Raw genomic sequence first — 22,852 nt, 5'->3', positions numbered from 1 at the left:
GATTGATGGAAATTTAGGAGGGATATTATGAATTAATGACAAAAGGAAAGTGAGAAGGTGAGAGCGGAGGTGAATACAGGAGAAAGTGGGTGAAAGTGGGTGTGTTTAATGAAAGGGAGCTCACATAGGGTCTCACCTCAGACACCCCCCTCTCCGCCTCCCCTCCCAGCACTGGGCAGCCCTCCTCTCCCCTCCCCGGGCTGTCTGCACATGGTGTAAGTAGAGAGTTTTCAGCAGTAGCTGCAGCCTGTCCTCTACTCTCCTGTCCTGTCCTGTCCTGCTCCCTTGCACCTCGCTCCTGCTGATCCTGCGGCCTCCTCCTCTCCCCTCCCTTCCCTGTACCTGGGCACCATGCCCCAGCATCAGCCCAGGAGATGCAGGGTCCCCGGGGTGCCCCCTCTCTGCAGCCTGGCGCTGCTTCTCTTCTGGCAGCTGGTGAGGACCCAGGCAGCAGGTAAGACTGGCATTCTTCATGCCATTTTGGGGGACAGACTGTACCGGGGTTTATTATAATAAGCGTCAGCATATTGTGGTAACCACAAAAGTTGGTAAAAGTTTGGTTATTAGTTGAAAACTTTTTTTGGTAATGCCAGGAGCATCTATCCTGAAGAGCAATATTAGCTCGGGGTCCGCTATATCCACATTTTGCCAGAAAAGTATCAGCAGGTGCCGGTAAGCAGGAGGTTAATGTCTCAGACTGGAGCTATAACATATTTTGGAAGTCGGAGCAGGAGCGGGGCTGTCAAAGTCATCAATAATGAGTCAGAACTCCTGACTGGCACAGATTCCCAGACAGATGGACAGACAGGGAGGTGTCCACAAAATGTCACTGCTGAATATTAGAGGGCGGCAAAGGTGGGAGACGTTAATAACGGATCAGCAAAAATATACAAAAACATCAGGAGCAGCCATTCACCTGCTGGTTACAATGTATCGAGCTGTGTTTGTCATAAGATGGGGATGTTATAACCCAATTATCAGGACTGGTCCAGGTTTCATCATCTCTAGATAAAAGTGTCAGGTGAAAATATTTCCAAACTGTGTTTCATTGTATTGACTGATATAATATAACCCTCCGCATCCGGCACAATGACAGATGACCCTGGGAACAGCTCCCAAAGAGAAGCCGCAGGGCACGACAGCCCCCTAATCTCCAGCAGGTCAGCGGAGGTCCACGCTGTATATTTAGGGGTGTACGCTGGATTATAGGATGAGCATGAACCACCTGCTGCGGATACATAGACACATTCCTTCTGGTTTGGGGAGAAATCTGTCATTCTTCCAGGTCTTTCCCAATGTGTATTTATCTCTGCCGCAGCTTCTTATTATAGGTTGACATTTACGGATTCCTGTGTAAATGTATAGTTGTATTTTAGGAATGAGCTAAAAAAAAAGTCTGAGAATAATTAGTCTTTGATAACTGTGTATGGCGTGTGGTGTCCTGATCCTGAGGTTTTATATTGTCAAGTCACCAAGTATCTATAAGTATCTGTATGGAAAGCATAAACTGTTACATTCTATGTACTGTGTGTATAGTCACATCTGTGTGCAGAATTCTGGATAATATGTATAATATGGGCTGGCACCCCTGCGCTCGCCCCCGTACATAGCGGTGCATTGTGTCTATGTGTTTGTGTAAGACCTATACACATGTGAATAGCCGTGTGTGTGGTGTGCAGGGGATGCAGGCGCACAGGGAGCCCAGGTAGAGGTTATGTCTTGGAGTGCAGCCTTCATACCACCCTCAGTCACACTTATATCTCAGAGCAAGTGGTGCATGCAGGAGGCAGGTCTGCTAGATTTATCATTGTGCTGGTATTTGCAGCATATGGTCCTGAAAATTGGGGGTGGGGGGCACATTCACCATTTTCCATAAATCTGGATGAGTAGGGGGGAAGGATGTGGGTGTGGACACAGAGCAGGTAAATCCCACCTGGACCAGGCCTTATACAATCCTTTACTGACTCCAGAGAGTGAAGGGTTAACCCCCCAGGAGGAATTTGATGAATTTTATGGATATAGATAATTCTATAAAGTGAGTTTCTTGGATATTTGTGCCCGTTTAGGTAGCCACCAGGTTATTATTCCTCTCTGGGGTTGTGAGATATTTGAGGAATTCTTAGCTGCCATGAGACGACTTCTCCAAAGAGCAGATGATTGATTGACTTTGTCATATAGCGGGTGAAATAATACAACTACTGCCCCCCCCCCCCCTGTACTTTTTCCCCTGATGCAGAGAACAATGCAGATATTTTATTGTTTGAGTGGCCAGATTATTCCTTCTCTTCGGGTTGTTTTTAATGAGCTCAGCTCTGGCTGATGGAACAAGAAGACTTTTTATAGTGAGGACAGAATTTTCCATGAAGGCAGAATGAGATTTGAGTTGCACGAATCCATAAAAAAAAGGTGCTGGCGGTGATCTCCGGGAAGGAGACTTTTCTTCTGGCGCTGGGATTCGCAGGAATTGGAAAAATACAAAAAGCAGAAACCCAAAAAAACTGAAAAGTGAATCATATAATGACCTAGAGCAGATCCTTGGATATCAAGGTGTGGGGTGCACATCATGGCAGTGCCGCCTTGTACCAGGATATATGGATTTATACGGGGAAGTTCTTAGATCTCTGATCATGAAGACTGAGACATCGCACGTCGGGGCGTCTGCAACAGCAAAGGGACTTGTGATTCCCTGCAGTAACTCCTATTAGTCGCAGTAGAAAAGCAAATTGAGAAAACTCTTTAAACTGCGGACGGACATGACAGGGGGTGACATGAGATGGGGATGGCATGAGATGGGGATGGCATGAGATGGGGATGGCATGAGATGGGGATGGCATGAGATGGGGATGGCACGAGATGGGGATGGCATGAGATGGGGATGGCATGAGATGGGGATGGCATGAGATGGGGATGGCATGAGATGGGGATGGCACGAGATGGGGATGGCATAAGATGGGGATGGCATGAGATGGGGATGGCATGAGATGGGGATGGTACGAGATGGGGATGGCACGAGATGGGGATGGAATGAGATGGGGATGGCATGAGATGGGGATGGCATGAGAGGGGGATGGCACGAGGTGGGGATGGCATGAGAGGGGATGGCATGAGATGGGAATGGCATGAGATGGGGGTGACACGAGATGGGGATGGCACGAGATGGGGATGGCACGAGATGGGGATGGCATGAGTGGGGAAAGGCATGAGATGGGGATGGCATGAGATGGGGATGGCATGAGAGGGGGATGGCATGAGATGAGAATGGCATGAGAGGGGGATGGCATGAGAGGGGGATGGCATGAGAGGGGGATGGCATGAGAGAGGGATGGCATGAGATGGGGATGGCACGAGAGGGGGATGGCACAAGGTGGGGATGGCACAAGGTGGGGATGGCACGAGATGGGGATGGCACGAGATGGGGATGGAATGAGATGGGGATGGCATGAGATGGGGATGGCATGAGATGGCAAGAAATGGGGATGGCATGAGATGGGGATGGCATGAGATGGGGATGGCATGAGATGGGGATGGCATGAGAGGGGGATGGCACGAGATGGAGATGGCATAAGAGGGGATGGCATGAGAGGGGATGGCATGAGATGGCACGAGATGGGGATGGCATGAGATGGGGATGGCATGAGATGGGGATGGCATGAGATGGGGATGGCATGAGGGGACAGTGTAGGAGCAGAATCTGGGGGGATACAGGTCAGGCGGGGACAGTGATCTGTAGGGACCCTGCGGGTGATTGAACCTTAGGATGTGTTTGTATGAGTAGAATATTGAGCTGATGGTTAGGGATGTGAAGCATTATTCTATATAACTGCGTACACATACAGAAGGATATATCTATGTATACAGAGAACAATCATTTCACGGAGCATCGCCTATTCACCGGCCGGGTCTCCCCCATACGCCAGGATCCGATGTGGAGATGTTCAGGACAACAGCAGATTATGATGACCCCTGAGTGAATGGCGCCCTCTGTCCTCTACCCTGACTGCCAGGGAGGGCCCAGGGCTGCCCAATAGTTTGGAAGAGGTGTCACTTATTTTAGGGCAAGACAGCAGGAGAGCCGGGAGCGAGGGATGAAAGCCGAGCTTGTTAGGGGCGAACAGAAAATCTGGATGTTCTTATTACAGTAGAAAGCAAAATGTCAATCACTGAGCCCCAGGAGACAAATCAGAGGAAAGTCATCAAACCCTCTCCTGTACTCACTGCACACACAGTATAAGGGACGGATGGATGGACCCATAAATAGATATGGATATGATATATTAGATAGATAAATGAGATGAATAGACCAAAATATATATTAGATAGATAGATGGAGGGACATATACTTAGACACATATCATGGGGGAGATTTAACAGCAGTTGTCCATGGAAACCAATCAGAGCTCAGCTTTTATTTGATAAAGAGCTGTGGGTAGATGCAAGCTGAGCTCTGATTGGTTGCCATGAGCAACTAGAACGTTTCAGGCCTTAGGCTTCTGATAAATCTCCCCCATAGAAGTAATGGACGTGTATGAGACAGAGATGAGAGATTATTCTATCTAAGACTTTCCCATCGTGTCACCATTTTCTTGGAACCGCATCACCTGTGCCATCACATTGTCCAGTGACATTAAGATTAAATTCTAGACCATGAAATACTTTGGGCAGATAAACACAAGGCGTCTAGTGAGGACCATAAAATCCATATTGGTTTTAGGATTCTCAGTGTTTGTTAGAGCCATTAGGGCCGTGCATTGTGTATACATGGCAATGGCCGGAGGAGAGGATGTATATGAGATGCGCATGGGATATGTTTATTGGAGGTGTATGGGATGTGTATGGGACGCGTATGGGATGCATATGGGAGGTATATGGGATGTGTATGGGATGCCTATGGGATGTATATTTGATGCGAATGGGATGCCTATGGGATGTGTGTGGGAGGTGTATGAGATGCAAATGGGATGTATATGATATGTGCAGAAGGCCCCGTTGTGAATACTGGGTTTGAGCATTGGATACTTTTTGGGTTTTCATCTTTTTACATCTATCTAATATATATATATAACCTTTATGGGAGGAAATACATTGATTGCAGTTATTATCACATACGAAGAGGAACAACTGAGATTATAGGAATGAAAGCCGGTAACATAAAGTCATAGAAAGGGTTATTATACATATATGTACATCCAGAAGGTCTGACCATAGGCTCCTTTACTGCACTGATACTTTCTGGCTCTAGGAACCATCCTGGGCCTGTAGTCAGGATATTATACAGAAAGGATCCTGAGGTCTCAGACCTACCTGACCCCATGGCTCTACCTGACCCCATGGCTCTACCTGACCCTACCTGACCCCATGACCCTACCTGACCCCACGGCACCTGCTATGACTGTTACCTGAGAGGTGACCGGGGCTGTGGGGCGAGTATTAGAGGGAGATACAGGGGAGACACTTGTAGCCAATAATGACTGGAATATGTAATATAGAGGAGCAGGAAATATTAAGAAACTATTTGGAGGAATGATGTAACAGATCCTATAGAAAGTCTCCATGGAGCTCATTATTAAGTTATGGATAAATATCCTGATATTTCTATGACGTGAGACGTGCACCTCCATGTGTGACACCCGTCCTGATGGTTGCTGATGAATGACGTCTAGGAAATATACCACAGAGGGATGAGACTCCCGGAGGGACCTTTAGAGGTCCTGGCGTGTACAGTAATGACCGGCGGCCGAAGAACATGATGTCTAGGAAATATACCACAGAGGGATGAGACTCCCCGGAGGGACCTTTAGAGGTCCTGGCGTGTACAGTAATGACCGGCGGCCGCATCACATGAGTCTAGGAAATATACCACAGAGGGATGAGACTCCCGGAGGGACCTTTAGAGGTCCTGGCGTGTACAGTAATGACCGGTAGCCGCAGCACATGATGTCTAGGAAATATACCACAGAGGGATGAGACTCCCTGGAGGGACCTTTAGAGGTCCTGGCGTGTACAGTAATGACCGGCGGCCGCAGCACATGAGTCTAGGAAATATACCACAGAGGGATGAGACTCCCGGAGGGACCTTTAGAGGTCCTGGCGTGTACAGTAATGACCGGCGGCCGCAGCACATGAGTCTAGGAAATATACCACAGAGGGATGAGACTCCCCGGAGGGACCTTTAGAGGTCCTGGCGTGTACAGTAATGACCGGCGGCCGCAGCACATGATGTCTGTGTTTTCATTTCCCTTTATGACAGATTGTTGGTAATTTGATAGATTTCTCTGCTCCTTGAATTAATGACGAGAGGAATCTGCAATGTAAAACGTCATTTAGGAAATAGCTGTGGGTGTGATCCGGGCTCAGAGCGTTCCTTTCACACAAAGCATAATGTGGAGATTATACTCCGAGTGTTGGCTCTCCTACAGAAATAGCAAGATGCCCGACCCTCGCCCTACAATACTAATCCCCAATACACAACCCATACAACATAGCGCTATACTGCTCCCCCCAGGTACTACAAGGCCACATATGGCTCTGTATATACATACTGCTATATAGATACACAACCCATACAACATAGCGCTATACTGCTCCCCTCTAGGTACTACATGGCTACATACAGCTCTATATATGGATACACTGCTATATAGATACACAGCACATACAACATACCGCTATACTGCTCCCCTCCAGGTACTACATGGCTACATATAGCTCTATATATACATACTGCTATATAGATACACAACCCGTACAACATACCGCTATACCACTCCCCTCCAGGTACTACATGGCCACATATAGCTCTGTATATACATACTGCTATATGGATACACAGCACATACAACATACCGCTATATTCCTCCTCTCTATGTACTGCATGGCCACATATAGCTCTGTATATACATACTGCTATACAGATACATATCACATACAACATGCCGCTATACCACTCCCCTCCAGGTACTACATGGCCACATATAGCTCTGTATATACATACTGCTATATGGATACACAGCACATACAACATACCGCTATATTCCTCCTCTCTATGTACTGCATGGCCACATATAGCTCTGTATATACATACTGCTATACAGATACATATCACATACAACATACCTCTATACTGCTCCCCTCCAGGTACTACATGACCATACATAGCTCTATAGATAAATACTGCTATATGAATACACAACCCATACAACATACCGCTATAATGCTCCCCTCCAGGTACTACATGGCCACATATAGCTCTGTATATAGATACTGCTATACAGATACATATCACATACAACATACCGCTATAATGCTCCCCTCCAGGTACTACATGGCCACATATAGCTCTGTATATAGATACTGCTATATAGATACATATCACATACAACATACCGCTATACTGCTCCCCTCCAGGTACTACAAGGCCACATATAGCTCTGTATATAGATACTGCTATACAGATACATATCACATACAACATACCGCTATACTGCTCCCCTCCAGGTACTACATGACCATACATAGCTCTATAGATAAATACTGCTATATGAATACACAACCCATACAACATACCGCTATACTGCTCCTCTCTATGTACTACATGGCCTCTCTATATAAATACTGCTATATGGTTACACAGCACCTACAACTTACCGCTATATCCCGATAGAGTGGAGTCCATGCTGTGATGTCATCACTGTGCGCACCAGCCTGATTATGTCATCAGAAAGTGACTCGTTTTAGGAGCTTAGTCAGTGGACCAATAACATAGGTCTTCATTGTTGGGCTGTGGAGATCTTAAGCCATATTACAGATGATTTTTATATGATTATTGTATATACCATTACAATTTGTTGATCTGTACGTAAGTAGTTTCATATATATTTAGTTTTACCAGATTAAATGTGGGACTTTCTTCATGGTTACAGCCTATGAATTGGAAGCTGCAGCATATTCTATCCTGGATGAAATGTGGATTGTGTAGCAGATTGGTGCAACCAGTTACAATCTGTGATTGGTTGATATTATAAGCTCCTTTCCTTTCACTATAGTTCAATAAGGATTTCCAATGGAAAGAGATTCACAAGTCCGGCTGCTGGTTTTAGGCTTCTCTCACTACCAAAATGTCCTCATGTCATCATTGATAATTTCTTCCTATTCATTCCCACCTTATGTGTTATGTCCTGGCATATTGATAACATTGATGATTGATAACATTTCTAAACTTGTATTAATCATTTTCAGTAAATTGCCAAACTTTAAAGAACATGAAGATATATGATAAAAACTCTTTATCTACGGTATCTGTGAACCATAAGTGTCACTTAGACTAAATATTAGGGTAGAACGAGCCTGTCATGGCCTCCCCGACAATCAACGTGCCCTCATTATCAGCCTCATGCTATTCCTAAGCAGAATTTATTGTACATATTAATTTACGGGCAGTTGAAAAGTTTTCCATATTGTCTGCACATTCCCTCCTGATGCCTCCATACACATGCACACTCAGTCGGCCGGGTGTGCATGTGTGCTCTTAGGGCAGACGAGAGAATCCACTTCCAGACAACCCTGGTGGCGGCTCATCTCACCGAGAATAAAAGGGTTAAGCCAGTTCGTATTGAACGGCCCAATCCTTCCTTTGCTCCTTTCACCCATCGTCAGAAACATGTCTGCAATCAAAAACAAAGTTTTTTTTTTTAGGTAAATGAAATTGTAATCACATGAGCTAAATACAGACAGTCCCCAGGTTACATACAAGATAGGATCCTTGGGTTAGTACTTAAAGGAAATCTACCACCAGGATGAAGGATTGTAAACCAGGCACACTGACATACTGGTGTGTGCCCCCCTCTGGCAGGATCTGCTCTTCTTGTAGCTTCATATGCCTTTGTTTTTAAGAAAAAGAGGTTTTAAAAATGATGCAGGTGAGCCTTCGGGGCTCCAAGCTCCATTGACATCTATAGAGTCTGGAGCCCCAGAGGCTCATTTGCATAATTTGTGAAACCTTTTTATTGTATAAACAAGGTCCTTAGAAGCTAAAAGAAAAGCAGAACCTGCCAGGGGGGCACTCACCAGTGTATCAGTGTGCTTGGTTTACAATTCTTTATCCTGGTGGTAGATTTCCTTTAAGTTGAATTTGTATGTAAGTCAGATCTGTATATTTTATCATGGTAGCTCCAGACATCATCTTTTTTTTATCCCAGTGACAATTGGATTCTCAAAATTTTTTGCTGTAATGGGTCCGAGGATTATCCGAGGATTATCAATAAATCTTCATTACAGACACCTTACAGCTGATCATTGCAGCCTGAGACTATAGTAACATCCAGAGAGGTCACAGGGACACAGAGGTCGTGACTAGTGGTCGCCTGTAAGTCAGGTGTCCTTATGTAGGGGACTGCCTGTGTAGGTTTATAGAATACACAATGGTGCTTACTGATCCCCACCTCTCTCCTGATGATGTCCATGTTCTTCTCTGCCATGTGAAGTCATGGGAGACGCCACCTCAGACCATCACAGCGCTGACCACCGCGACCACCACCGTGTGAGCGGGTCTCTCCATATGTGTCCTTTGTGTTACATACACGGAAAACAGCAACACTGGAGCCAGATTGGTGACTATCAGTTATTATTCTAGGACTTCATGTTCATTTCCCCTGAAAACCTACGTAATATAATGATGCTGCCATCAGTGCATGGCGAGGGGGTCAGAGGTTATTGGGCTCTGGAGACCGAGGCCCAAAGGATCCTCTACATCTACAACATAACAAGACAGCGCCAGGAGCCACATTTCTGCTCCCAGGAGGGTATAATGTGGGTTATTTTACCAGTCACTAGGAGTGGATCCCCATTATTGTGACCCCGGCCTGAAGCGCCATTGTCCTACTAGACGCAGGGCTCCTCGGATGTGCAGGTATCTGTGCTCCCGCAGATCATTCCTCCCTCTGCGGCTCCTGACGGCGCTGGCCGGATCACCAGGCAATCACGTCTATCCTGGAATAATACCTGAGATCCCAGATAAAATAGTTGGCAGGATGTCAGAGCAAAGGTATTCGCTGCTCCGAGGGAAATCTGAATATGTCAAACAGCAATTCACATGAGCCCCGTGCCCCATAACCGCACCCGTAAAAACCATATGGATCTCATTCCACAGACACACGGCTACTGTTTTCCTTTGAATTTTCCACACGCTGGTATTCGGCGGTGTCTGGCCCCATAGGCTGACGTTTCAGGAAAGGTTTGCTGAATTAGGGACAGGAATGTGGCCCTAAACAATGCAAGTTTTACAAGCGGATCATTTTAAGTGTTTGGGGTCCCTCTGCCTCCCCACCCAGGACCCCCTGAAATGGCCCCTTTGAAATGGAAATATATTGAATTTTCTTAGGCCGAGTGACTGTGAGCGCTAAGGGCATCGTCTGTCTGAGCCGAGGGAAGGATTTTCACAGAGAGCCCATTGTGCGGCGGATGCACAGAGCTCCTGTTTATAGAGCGGCTTCACTTCGGGTAAAGCTGGGGGGCCGAGCGCAGCCAGGGAGGGGAGGTAAATATTTGGTTTGGTTTTAGAAACTATGTGTCACAAAAAGATAGTTTTCTGAATCTCCCCTTCCCCATCCGCGCCGTACACTACGGGGCATTCACTAACCCCCCTCCCGGGAGAGGGACTGGAGGTGTATGGAGTAACATGGAGAAATGTAGATAATAGAAAGCTGCACTTTATATAGTGTATAAGCTTCACGTCCCAGTGGGTTCTGTAGGATAGAATGGACCCCAAAATCAGGATCTATCAGGTACTTGAGGGATGTTATATATGGATTATTTATCAATAGGACAGGTCATCAATATCAGATTGGTGGGGTCTGACACCTGGGACCCCCAGGATAAGCGGAACAACATAGAAAAGGGAAAACCGCTTTGTTCTCTGTGCTGTTACCGGGCAGAATGGAGCAGAATACAAAACGCTGGTGTAAAACCCACACAATCTCATATTAGGGACCTGGAAAACCCCTATCATTTTGGGCAGCGGCGTAGCTCCCTATATGATGAAATGCAGCATGCCCAATCCTTGTCCCTACCATTATCTACTTTTGGGGAGGGGGAAGTTTGTAGGTTAAATGCACTATAATCACTAAAAATGGAAAGACGCCTTATAATTGATTGCTGATGGTAGATCCTGACGAATTTGGTTAAAGGGAACCTGTCAACAGTAAAGGTCCTAATAAACCACAACCAGAATATTGTCAAGCAGCGCACACCTTCTAGTTTTTGTTTTTTTCATGGCTTATCATTCAGAATATCAACTTTGAAGTGAGATGTAAATTGTCTGTATAGTAAGTCAAGGAGGAGGAGAGTTTAACACTGAAGTCGAGGTCCCACTGAAATCATGTATTGGACTTCAGGGGTCTAGTCAGTGATGTCACTGGATGTGGGACCACCAGGGGGTTTTCTGAGGAAGAGAGAGCTTGACTTCAGTGATAAACTCTGCCTTCTTGACTTTATACAACAAATTTACATCTCACTTCAAAGTTGATTTTGTGGATGATGCCACCGCACTGGGTCATGAAAGAAACATCATCTGGAAGACGTGAAGCTTCTTGGCAACAGACTGGTAGTGGTTTATTAGGTCAATTTCTGATGACAGGTTCCCTTTAAACATTTGCCTTACTATTTGGGCTAACCAATAATGTAGGAGAGCCCAGAAGAACAGCCAATGGAGGTCAGCGGCTAGCGATAGCAGCCAAAACTCCATTCTTGGTCGCCAAAGGCGCATTACCTTGAAGGCAATAGACCACCAAATTGTGGGTCTGTAGGGCACCATGAGTGTCCCTTGTTTTAGGCTACAATCAGTAGGTCACAGCCTGTAGTTACTGTAGGTACATGTACTATTAATGAGATATATACGAGGGCCCCACTCTCTGTAGTCAGTCAGGTCTCTTCTCTTCTTCCACGCATTCTAGATATTGCTAGGAATGTCGGGTTTATCTGATGACCCCCAAAACCACAGAGTTATGACCTTTACGATTTATTTAGCTCTCACTATCTCATTTCACAAAGGGTCAAAGGGGTAACTTGAAGCCCCTGGGACTGAATAGAAAATCTGAAGCAGACCCCCCCTCACCCCCTTCTCTATAACAAGTAATAAGGTCCCTCACATCACACGAGAGCCTTCAATCCCATTACCCCACATATATCTGCTCTTATAGGAACGCAGATCCCTATAATTCCCATTACAATTGTTTGGCTTCCTCTGCAGTCAATTAGGATTTTATCCATAATAACAAAACGTTTGGTGAAATCCTCAGCGTCAAACACCTTCAGACTAAACCAAGTTCATCTTCTTCTTGTATCCTAAATCCTTAAAACTTCTATTTTTCTCATCCTTGAAGAAGCAGAAATCTCAATGTTTTGTTTTGAAAATTTTTAATGGAATTGTGGAAACAGTCGGAAGCCAGAAGTGGATGAGGACATAATCCATCCCAACCCCAAGAATTTGGCAGAGGAGCCTCCATAGACCCATCCGTGCCTGGCGGCAGCTTTATAGACACTTCATCCTCTCGCTGCGCCACTTGATCTTCTCTCTCAACTTGACCCTTGTATTTGTCATCGGGGGCTTAGGGGCTTATAACTAATGGGGTCAGAATTGAATCCGTAAAACACTGGCAGTCCCCTCCATATAACATGTTCACAGTGGCCAAGTGTCCATAGGGGAGAAATCAGGACATAGAGGTCTCTTACCTGTAACTCCCCCAAACCCGTCATGGAGATGGGGGCATATGTCTACTAGAAGTCTAGGGATAGAGCACAGACAGTAGGGGGCGCCACATTCTGCCACGGTCCATGGTGCATTTTGGTATCATCCTTATGGAGCTTTAGGATGATCCGGTCCCTTTAATTCCTGCTATTCTCTCGCTGCTCCGTGTCTCGGTGCAGTAAGTGTTACAGCTTCTCGCTTTTGGGATTTTTCCATCTGTTTAAGGTTTTCTCTGAGTGAATAAAGTGATTTTCCAGAAGTGGTTATTTGTGCAGCCAGTGCAGGGCTGTGACAGACGTGTATATATATATATTAATCACGGAGGAATCTAGGCTGCCACCTCTTCCCTGTCTGTCTACCCCATCCTCTGTATATGAAGCGGGATCCTTGTATAGTCTGCAAGACATCAGGTAGTGACTGATCCTGAGCAACTTCACTACTGATGTCTTGGTCATTGACAGTCTGAAATCTAGACACATGGGGGGGGGGGGGGGTATTAATTTGGGCACAGGAATTGTGCAATAGTTTTCAGTGGGACAAGGGATTAAAGATTTTGTGCATGATCAAAAAGGTTTAGAACTTCCTCCACATTCATGAAGGTAAAAGAGAAGCCCTTAGACCAGGTTTTGTCGTCAAAAACAACGCCAAAAAAAGTCGGAAATATAGAAGCGCTGAAAGAAATATAATACTGCCCCCTATGTACAGGAATATAACTACTATAATACTGCCCCCTATGTACAAGAATATAACTACTATAATACTGCCCCCTATGTACAGGAATATAACTACTATAATACTGCTCCCTATGTACAAGAATATAACTACTATAATACTGCCCCCTATGTACAGGAATATAACTGCTATAATACTGCCCCCTATGTACAGGAATATAACTACTATAATACTGCCCCCTATGTACAGGAATATAACTACTATAATACTGCCCCCTATGTACAGGAATATAACTACTATAATACTGCCCCCTATGTACAAGAATATAACTGCTATAATACTGCCCCCTATGTACAAGAATATAACTACTATAATACTGCCCCCTATGTACAAGAATATAACTACTATAATACTGCCCCCTATGTACAGGAATATAACTACTATAATACTGCCCCTATGTACTGGAATATAACTACTATAATACTGCCCCCTATGTACAGGGATATAACTACTATAATACTGCCCCCTATGTACAGGAATATAACTACTATAATACTGCCCCCTATGTACAGGAAAACTACTATAATACTGCCCCCTATGTACAGGAATATAACTACTATAATACTGCCCCTATGTACAAGAATATAACTACTATAATACTGCCCCCTATCTACAGGAATATAACTACTATAATACTGCCCCCTATGTACAGGAATATAACTACTATAATACTGCCCCCTATGTACAGGAATATAACTACTATAATACTGCCCCCTATGTACAAGAATATAACTACTATAATACTGCCCCCTATGTACGGGAATATAACTACTATAATACTGCCCCTATGTACAGGAATATAACTACTATAATACTGCCCCCTATGGACAGGAATATAACTACTATAATACTGCCCCCTATATACAGGGATATAACTACTATAATACTGCCCCTATGTACAAGAATATAACTACTATAATACTGCCTCCTATGTACAGGGATATAACTGCTATAATACTGCCCCCTATGTACAGGAATATAACTGCTATAATGCTGCCTTCTTGCTCCCTGGAAGGGTGACTATGGTATCACTTTCATCCTGTCATGCAGGTAGCAGCAGTGGAATGAGTTGCTGGGATGTATTTGGATATTTGTGTCCTTCTTCTCCCCCCTGTCTCCGGCTCTGTGTCTGGGCTCTGCTCCCCCGCTGCTTCCTCCTTACTACTGTCTTGCTGTGCCCAGCACATCCTAGAACAATACTGTTCCCCTCCTTGTTCCAAATGAGAACCAAATGCCAGCGGAGACATCGTTCCCCAAGTTTCCCGACTCTCACACAATCCCAGACGGTCTCCTGCTTCCACTGAGCACACAATGTCCCCTGTACAGCACAGCTGGCGAGACCCGCACCCCTACCCCCGGCTCTGTGGTATAGATTGTAGTTGTATGCAGATGGCATATGGAAAGAAGGGAAAATAATTGTATTCCACTAAAATCAGAGTCCGAGTAACATATGGACCCATCGGATACTGTGGAGACCCTCTTACTGACTGCACTCAGACTGGAGCAGACCATACACTTAGTGGCTGAACACTGTTCCTCCTACCTACCCCATACACATGCATGCCCGGCCTGGCGCTGTGATTACTTTATCCTCATACAGCGCCCCCAAAGGAGAGATGATGCATTACACAGTGTCCATTGCACCAGATTTGGAAGGTTCTCCCCAGGATTGATGTCTCCATTTGGATCCCGTGTTGTTCCACATAATTCTCTCCTTTACACTTAATATTCTCTTTATGGGGAGTAAATGAAGCGTTCACCTGCAGCCGTCAGTCTGTGTGTGGCCTTCCAGCCTCATGAATGGGGACGGGAAATGCCCCCTGACCTCAGACAGCCGGGGCATTCTCCAGGGTCTATTTGTCTGAGGCTTCTTGGGGGGCCGGGAGGAAGAGTCATGTAGGTGTCCGTGCTGCTCATCTCCTCTGGACGACACCTGAGGCTTCTCGCTGCTCTGAATGAATCTTTGTGTTTTCTTCTATTTTCCCACGTAGCAGGATCCTGTTATGGTGAGACCCCACAGTGTCCATGGGAGGGCACAGCTAGGACCCCCGATCAGTCTGTTCTAGGTGCAGTGTCCTGTGGAGCGTGCAGGGGGCGCCAGATTAATAAAAAGTGCTGCACGGACTTCATGAATCTGGCGCCCCCTTTGGTGCACCTTGAACATAAAGCGTGCAACACAATTCTGTCTCCATAATAAAAGGGGTGCAGGTCCGACTCTGCACCGGACGCCCTTTATGTGGCGCGGCGGACACAGAGCAGACACGTTATAAATACACGTACAAGCAGTTTCCACATTCTTTTCAGTGCCAGAGCAGAGGGTTTGATAAATTTGGGCCAGCGTGTTAGAATGGCCCCCACTGTGTAGATGTAACAATTGTCAAGAGGTTAAACTTTTCCATTTCAATCCTCCAGCGTCTAGTCGCTTCTCTCTGGAATCTCAGGAATACTGAGAGGTGGAAGGAAAGATTCTACATCCAATGGACTAATGATAAATCCGTGGTGAATTCCTGTATTTATTTGACTAACGCACCTCAGCCACCCCCATAGACCCCTCTGGACGGGTGTATTAGGCCTCCCATCATTGGCTTTCTTCATTCCAAATTCAGTCATCACCAAAGGCGTCCTTCTCCCCATTGAAAATACAAGCAATCTTGGCCGAGCCGAGCATGCATGTCTGTCGCTGGGTGGGATATGTATCACTTGGCCTGATAGCTTTACCATAATGTATCAGGGAAGGGGACACTAAGAAGACGCTTCCAGTGGGAAGATACAATAAGCGAGTCAGGAAGACTAAACATTGCAGAGTGTCCCTACTAATATAGATATATATGTATAATGTATTGATCTTCCCTCCGTCAGCCTCCAGCATCCCCCTCTTCCTCTCCTCCTCTCCCTCTGTCTCTTGGTCCCACTTGGATTGAGATATGTGGAGGGTAATGAGTTTTTCCTCCCTGGCTTCTGGTTGGAAGTCCTGCAGACTGAGAAAGAGTCGTGTTACCGGGAGTCTGCCATTCACATCAGCTCCTTTCATTAGTGGCCCCCGCCGCGCCATTCCCTCCATCGTCTTCATCTCACTCCATCCGCCTGACCTTTCACTCCAAACCTTCCGCAATTCTCAGAACTGGAAGAACCAAATGCTGGAGAGATCAGGCTCTTCCCCAGTGTACAGTATACAGGTGACAGTGTACAGTATACAGGTGACAGTGTACAGGCGACAGTGTACAGTATACAGATCAGTCTCTTCCCCAGTGTACAGTATACAGGCAACAGTGTACAGTATACAGGCGACAGTGTACAGTATAGAGATCAGGCTCTTCCCCAGTGTACAGTATACAGGCAACAGTGTACAGTATACAGATCAGCCTCTTCCCTAGTGTACAGTATACAGGCCACAGTGTACAGTATAGAGATCAGGCTCTTCCCTAGTGTACAGTATACAGGCCACAGTGTACAGTATACAGGTGACAGTATACAGGCGACAGTGTACAGTATAGAGATCAGGCTCTTCCCTAGTGTACAGTATACGGGTGACAGTGTACAGTATACAGGCCACAGTGTACAGTATACAGGCGACAGTGTACAGTATAGAGATCAGGCTCTTCCCTAGTGTACAGTATACGGGTGACAGTGTACAGTATACAGGCAACAGTGTACAGTATACAGGCGACAGTGTACAGTATAGAGATCAGGCTCTTCCCCAGTGTACAGTATACAGGCAACAGTGTACAGTATACAGATCAGCCTCTTCCCTAGTGTACAGTATACAGGCCACAGTGTACGGTATACAGGCAACAGTGTACAGTAAACAGGCAACAGTGTACAGTATAGAGATCAGGCTCTTCCCTAGTGTACAGTATACAGGTGACAGTGTACAGGCGACAGTGTACAGTATACAGGCCACAGTGTACAGTATAGAGATCAGGCTCTTCCCTAGTGTACAGTATACAGGCGACAGTGTACAGTATACAGGCGACAGATCAGCCTCTTCTCTCCCAGTGTACAGTATACAGGCGACAGATCAGCCTCTTCTCCTCCGGTGTACAGTATACAGGCGACAGATCAGCCTCTTCTCCCCCGGTGTACAGTATACAGGCGACAGATCAGCCTCTTCTCCCCCGGTGTACAGTATACAGGCGACAGATCAGCCTCTTCTCTCCCAGTGTACAGTATACAGGCGACAGATCAGCCTCTTCTCTCCCAGTGTACAGTATACAGGCGACAGATCAGCCTCTTCTCTCCCAGTGTACAGTATACAGGCGACAGATCAGCCTCTTCTCTCCCAGTGTACAGTATACAGGCGACAGATCAGCCTCTTCTCTGCCAGTGTACAGTATACAGGCGACAGATCAGCCTCTTCTCTCCCAGTGTACAGTATACAGGCGACAGATCAGCCTCTTCTCCCCCAGTGTACAGTATACAGGCGACAGATCAGCCTCTTCTCCCCCAGTGTACAGTATACAGGCGACAGATCAGCCTCTTCTCTCCCAGTGTACAGTATACAGGCGACAGATCAGCCTCTTCTCCCCCAGTGTACAGTATACAGGCGACAGATCAGCCTCTTCTCTCCCAGTGTACAGTATACAGGCGACAGATCAGCCTCTTCTCTCCCAGTGTACAGTATACAGGAGACAGATCAGCCTCTTCTCCCCCGGTGTACAGTATACAGGCGACAGATCAGCCTCTTCTCCACCAGTGTACAGTATACAGGCGACAGATCAGCCTCTTCTCTCCCAGTGTACAGTATACAGGCGACAGATCAGCCTCTTCTCTCCCAGTGTACAGTATACAGGCGACAGATCAGCCTCTTCTCTCCCAGTGTACAGTATACAGGCGACAGATCAGCCTCTTCTCTCCCAGTGTACAGTATACAGGCGACAGATCAGCCTCTTCTCCCCCAGTGTACAGTATACAGGAGACAGATCGGCCTCTTCTCCCCCAGTGTACAGTATACAGGCGACAGATCAGCCTCTTCTCCCCCGGTGTACAGTATACAGGAGACAGATCAGCCTCTTCTCTCCCAGTGTACAGTATACAGGCGACAGATCAGCCTCTTCTCTCCCAGTGTACAGTATACAGGCAACAGATCAGCCTCTTCTCCCCCAGTGTACAGTATACAGGCGACAGATCAGCCTCTTCTCTCCCAGTGTACAGTATACAGGCGACAGATCAGCCTCTTCTCCCCCGGTGTACAGTATACAGGCGACAGATCAGACTCTTCACCCCCGGTGTACAGTATACAGGCGACAGATCAGCCTCTTCTCTCCCAGTGTACAGTATACAGGCGACAGATCAGCCTCTTCTCTCCCAGTGTACAGTATACAGGCGACAGATCAGCCTCTTCTCCCCCAGTGTACAGTATACAGGCGACAGATCAGCCTCTTCTCTCCCAGTGTACAGTATACAGGCGACAGATCAGCCTCTTCTCTCCCAGTGTACAGTATACAGGCGACAGATCAGCCTCTTCTCCTCCGGTGTACAGTATACAGGCGACAGATCAGCCTCTTCTCCCCCGGTGTACAGTATACAGGCGACAGATCAGCCTCTTCTCCCCCGGTGTACAGTATACAGGAGACAGATCAGCCTCTTCTCTCCCAGTGTACAGTATACAGGCGACAGATCAGCCTCTTCTCTCCCAGTGTACAGTATACAGGCAACAGATCAGCCTCTTCTCCCCCAGTGTACAGTATACAGGCGACAGATCAGCCTCTTCTCTCCCAGTGTACAGTATACAGGCGACAGATCAGCCTCTTCTCCCCCGGTGTACAGTATACAGGCGACAGATCAGCCTCTTCTCCCCCGGTGTACAGTATACAGGCGACAGATCAGCCTCTTCTCTCCCAGTGTACAGTATACAGGCGACAGATCAGCCTCTTCTCTCCCAGTGTACAGTATACAGGCGACAGATCAGCCTCTTCTCCCCCAGTGTACAGTATACAGGCGACAGATCAGCCTCTTCTCTCCCAGTGTACAGTATACAGGCGACAGATCAGCCTCTTCGCCCCCAGTGTACAGTATACAGGCGACAGATCAGCCTCTTCTCCCCCAGTGTACAGTATACAGGCCACAGATCAGCCTCTTCTCTCCCAGTGTACAGTATACAGGCGACAGATCAGCCTCTTCTCCCCCAGTGTACAGTATACAGGCGACAGATCAGCCTCTTCTCCCCCAGTGTACAGTATACAGGAGACAGATCAGCCTCTTCTCTCCCAGTGTACAGTATACAGGCGACAGATCAGCCTCTTCTCCACCAGTGTACAGTATACAGGCGACAGATCAGCCTCTTCTCCCCCAGTGTACAGTATACAGGCGACAGATCGGCCTCTTCTCTCCCAGTGTACAGTATACAGGCGACAGATCGGCCTCTTCTCCCCCAGTGTACAGTATACAGGCGACAGATCAGCCTCTTCTCCCCCAGTGTACAGTATACAGGAGACAGATCAGCCTCTTCTCTCCCAGTGTACAGTATACAGGCGACAGATCAGCCTCTTCTCCCCCAGTGTACAGTATACAGGAGACAGATCAGCCTCTTCTCCCCCAGTGTACAGTATACAGGCGACAGATCAGCCTCTTCTCTCCCAGTGTACAGTATACAGGCGACAGATCAGCCTCTTCTCCCCCGGTGTACAGTATACAGGCGACAGATCAGCCTCTTCTCCCCCAGTGTACAGTATACAGGCGACAGATCAGCCTCTTCTCCCCCAGTGTACAGTATACAGGAGACAGATCAGCCTCTTCTCTCCCAGTGTACAGTATACAGGCGACAGATCAGCCTCTTCTCCCCCAGTGTACAGTATACAGGAGACAGATCAGCCTCTTCTCCCCCAGTGTACAGTATACAGGAGACAGATCAGCCTCTTCTCTCCCAGTGTACAGTATACAGGCGACAGATCAGCCTCTTCTCCCCTGGTGTACAGTATACAGGCGACAGATCAGCCTCTTCTCCCCCAGTGTACAGTATACAGGCGACAGATCAGCCTCTTCTCTCCCAGTGTACAGTATACAGGTGACAGATCAGCCTCTTCTCCCCCAGTGTACAGTATACAGGCGACAGATCAGCCTCTTCTCCCCCAGTGTACAGTATACAGGTGACAGATCAGCCTCTTCTCTCCCAGTGTACAGTATACAGGCGACAGTGTAAAGTATACAGGCGACAGATCAGCCTCTTCTCTCCCGGTGTACAGTATACAGGCGACAGATCAGCCTCTTCTCCCCCAGTGTACAGTATACAGGCGACTGATCAGCCTCTTCTCCCCCAGTGTACAGTATACAGGCGACAGATCAGCCTCTTCTCTCCCAGTGTACAGTATACAGGCGACAGATCAGCCTCTTCTCTCCCAGTGTACAGTATACAGGCGACAGATCAGCCTCTTCTCCCCCAGTGTACAGTATACAGGCGACAGATCAGCCTCTTCTCTCCCAGTGTACAGTATACAGGCGACAGATCAGCCTCTTCTCCCCCAGTGTACAATATACAGGCGACAGATCAGCCTCTTCTCTCCCAGTGTACAGTATACAGGCGACAGATCAGCCTCTTCTCTCCCAGTGTACAGTATACAAGCGACAGATCAGCCTCTTCTCTCCCAGTGTACATTATACAGGCGACAGATCAGCCTCTTCTCCCCCAGTGTACAGTATACAGGCGACAGATCAGCCTCTTCTCCCCCGGTGCACAGTATACAGGCGAGAGATCAGCCTCTTCTCCCCCAGTGTACAGTATACAGGCGACAGATCAGCCTCTTCTCCCCCAGTGTACAGTATACAGGCGACAGATCAGCCTCTTCTCCCCCAGTGTACAGTATACAGGCGACAGATCAGCCTCTTCTCCCCCAGTGTACAGTATACAGGCGACAGATCAGCCTCTTCTCCCCCAGTGTACAGTATACAGGCGACAGATCAGCCTCTTCTCTCCCAGTGTACAGTATACAGGCGACAGATCAGCCTCTTCTCTCCCAGTGTACAGTATACAGGCGACAGATCAGCCTCTTCTCCCCCAATGTACAGTATACAGGCGACAGATCAGCCTCTTCTCCCCCAGTGTACAGTATACAGGCGACAGATCAGCCTCTTCTCCCCCAGTGTACAGTATACAGGGGACAGATCAGCCTCTTCTCTCCCAGTGTACAGTATACAGATCAGCCTCTTCTCTCCCAGTGTACAGTATACAGGCGACAGATCAGCCTCTTCTCTCCCAGTGTACAGTATACAGGCGACAGATCAGCCTCTTCTCCCCCAGTGTACAGTATACAGGCGACAGTGTACAGTATACAGGCGACAGATCAGCCTCTTCTCCCCCAGTGTACAGTATACAGGCAACAGATCAGCCTCTTCTCCCACAGTGTACAGTATACAGGTGACAGATCAGCCTCTTCTCCCCCAGTGTACAGTATACAGGCGACAGATCAGCCTCTTCAACCCCAGTGTACAGTATACAGGCGACAGATCAGCCTCTTCTCCCCCGGTGTACAGTATACAGGCGACAGATCAGCCTCTTCAACCCCAGTGTACAGTATACAGGCGACAGATCAGCCTCTTCTCCCCCAGTGTACAGTATACAGGCGACAGATCAGCCTCTTCTCTCCCAGTGTACAGTATACAGGCGACAGATCAGCCTCTTCTCCCCCAGTGTACAGTATACAGGCGACAGATCAGCCTCTTCTCTCCCAGTGTACAGTATACAGGCGACAGTGTACAGTATACAGGTGACAGATCAGCCTCTTCTCCCCCAGTGTACAGTATACAGGCGACAGATCAGCCTCTTCTCCCCCAGTGTACAGTATACAGGCGACAGATCAGCCTCTTCTCCCCCAGTGTACAGTATACAGGCGACAGATCAGCCTCTTCTCCCCCAGTGTACAGTATACAGGCGACAGATCAGCCTCTTCTCCCCCAGTGTACAGTATACAGGGGACAGATCAGCCTCTTCTCCCCCAGTGTACAGTATACAGGCGACAGATCAGCCTCTTCTCTCCCAGTGTACAGTATACAGGCGACAGATCAGCCTCTTCTCCCCCAGTGTACAGTATACAGGCGACAGATCAGCCTCTTCTCCCCCAGTGTACAGTATACAGGCGACAGATCAGCCTCTTCTCCCCCAGTGTACAGTATACAGGCGACAGATCAGCCTCTTCTCCCCCAGTGTACAGTATACAGGGGACAGATCAGCCTCTTCTCCCCCAGTGTACAGTATACAGGCGACAGTGTACAGTATACAGGGGACAGATCAGCCTCTTCTCCCCCAGTGTACAGTATACAGGCGACAGTGTACAGTATACAGGCGACAGATCAGCCTCTTCTCCCCCAGTGTACAGTATACAGGTGACAGATCAGCCTCTTCTCTCCAAGTGTACAGTATACAGGCGACAGATCAGCCTCTTCTCTCCC

The 22,852-nt window shown here is 47.3% G+C and overlaps 1 protein-coding gene across 11 annotated transcripts in view; it reads left to right on the top strand.

The window, feature by feature from the left end:
* The first annotated feature begins 209 nt into the window (after positions 1–209).
* COL11A2 (collagen type XI alpha 2 chain) overlaps positions 210–22,852 on the top strand; it is a 126,423-nt gene continuing 103,780 nt past the window's right edge. For 10 of the 11 annotated variants that reach the window (XM_072125755.1, XM_072125754.1, XM_072125752.1 and 7 more), the window contains exon 1: positions 210–454. In XM_072125755.1, coding sequence (XP_071981856.1) covers positions 352–454 — 103 coding nt within the window. In that variant the 5' untranslated portion in view covers positions 210–351. The remainder of the gene's footprint in view (positions 455–22,852) is intronic. The other variant, XM_072125756.1, reaches the window with a different exon arrangement.

Source organism: Engystomops pustulosus, chromosome 9, assembly GCF_040894005.1.
Source record: "Engystomops pustulosus chromosome 9, aEngPut4.maternal, whole genome shotgun sequence".
In the NCBI taxonomy this organism is placed as follows: domain Eukaryota; kingdom Metazoa; phylum Chordata; class Amphibia; order Anura; family Leptodactylidae; genus Engystomops; species Engystomops pustulosus.
This window is presented reverse-complemented; position numbering and strand designations above follow the sequence as displayed.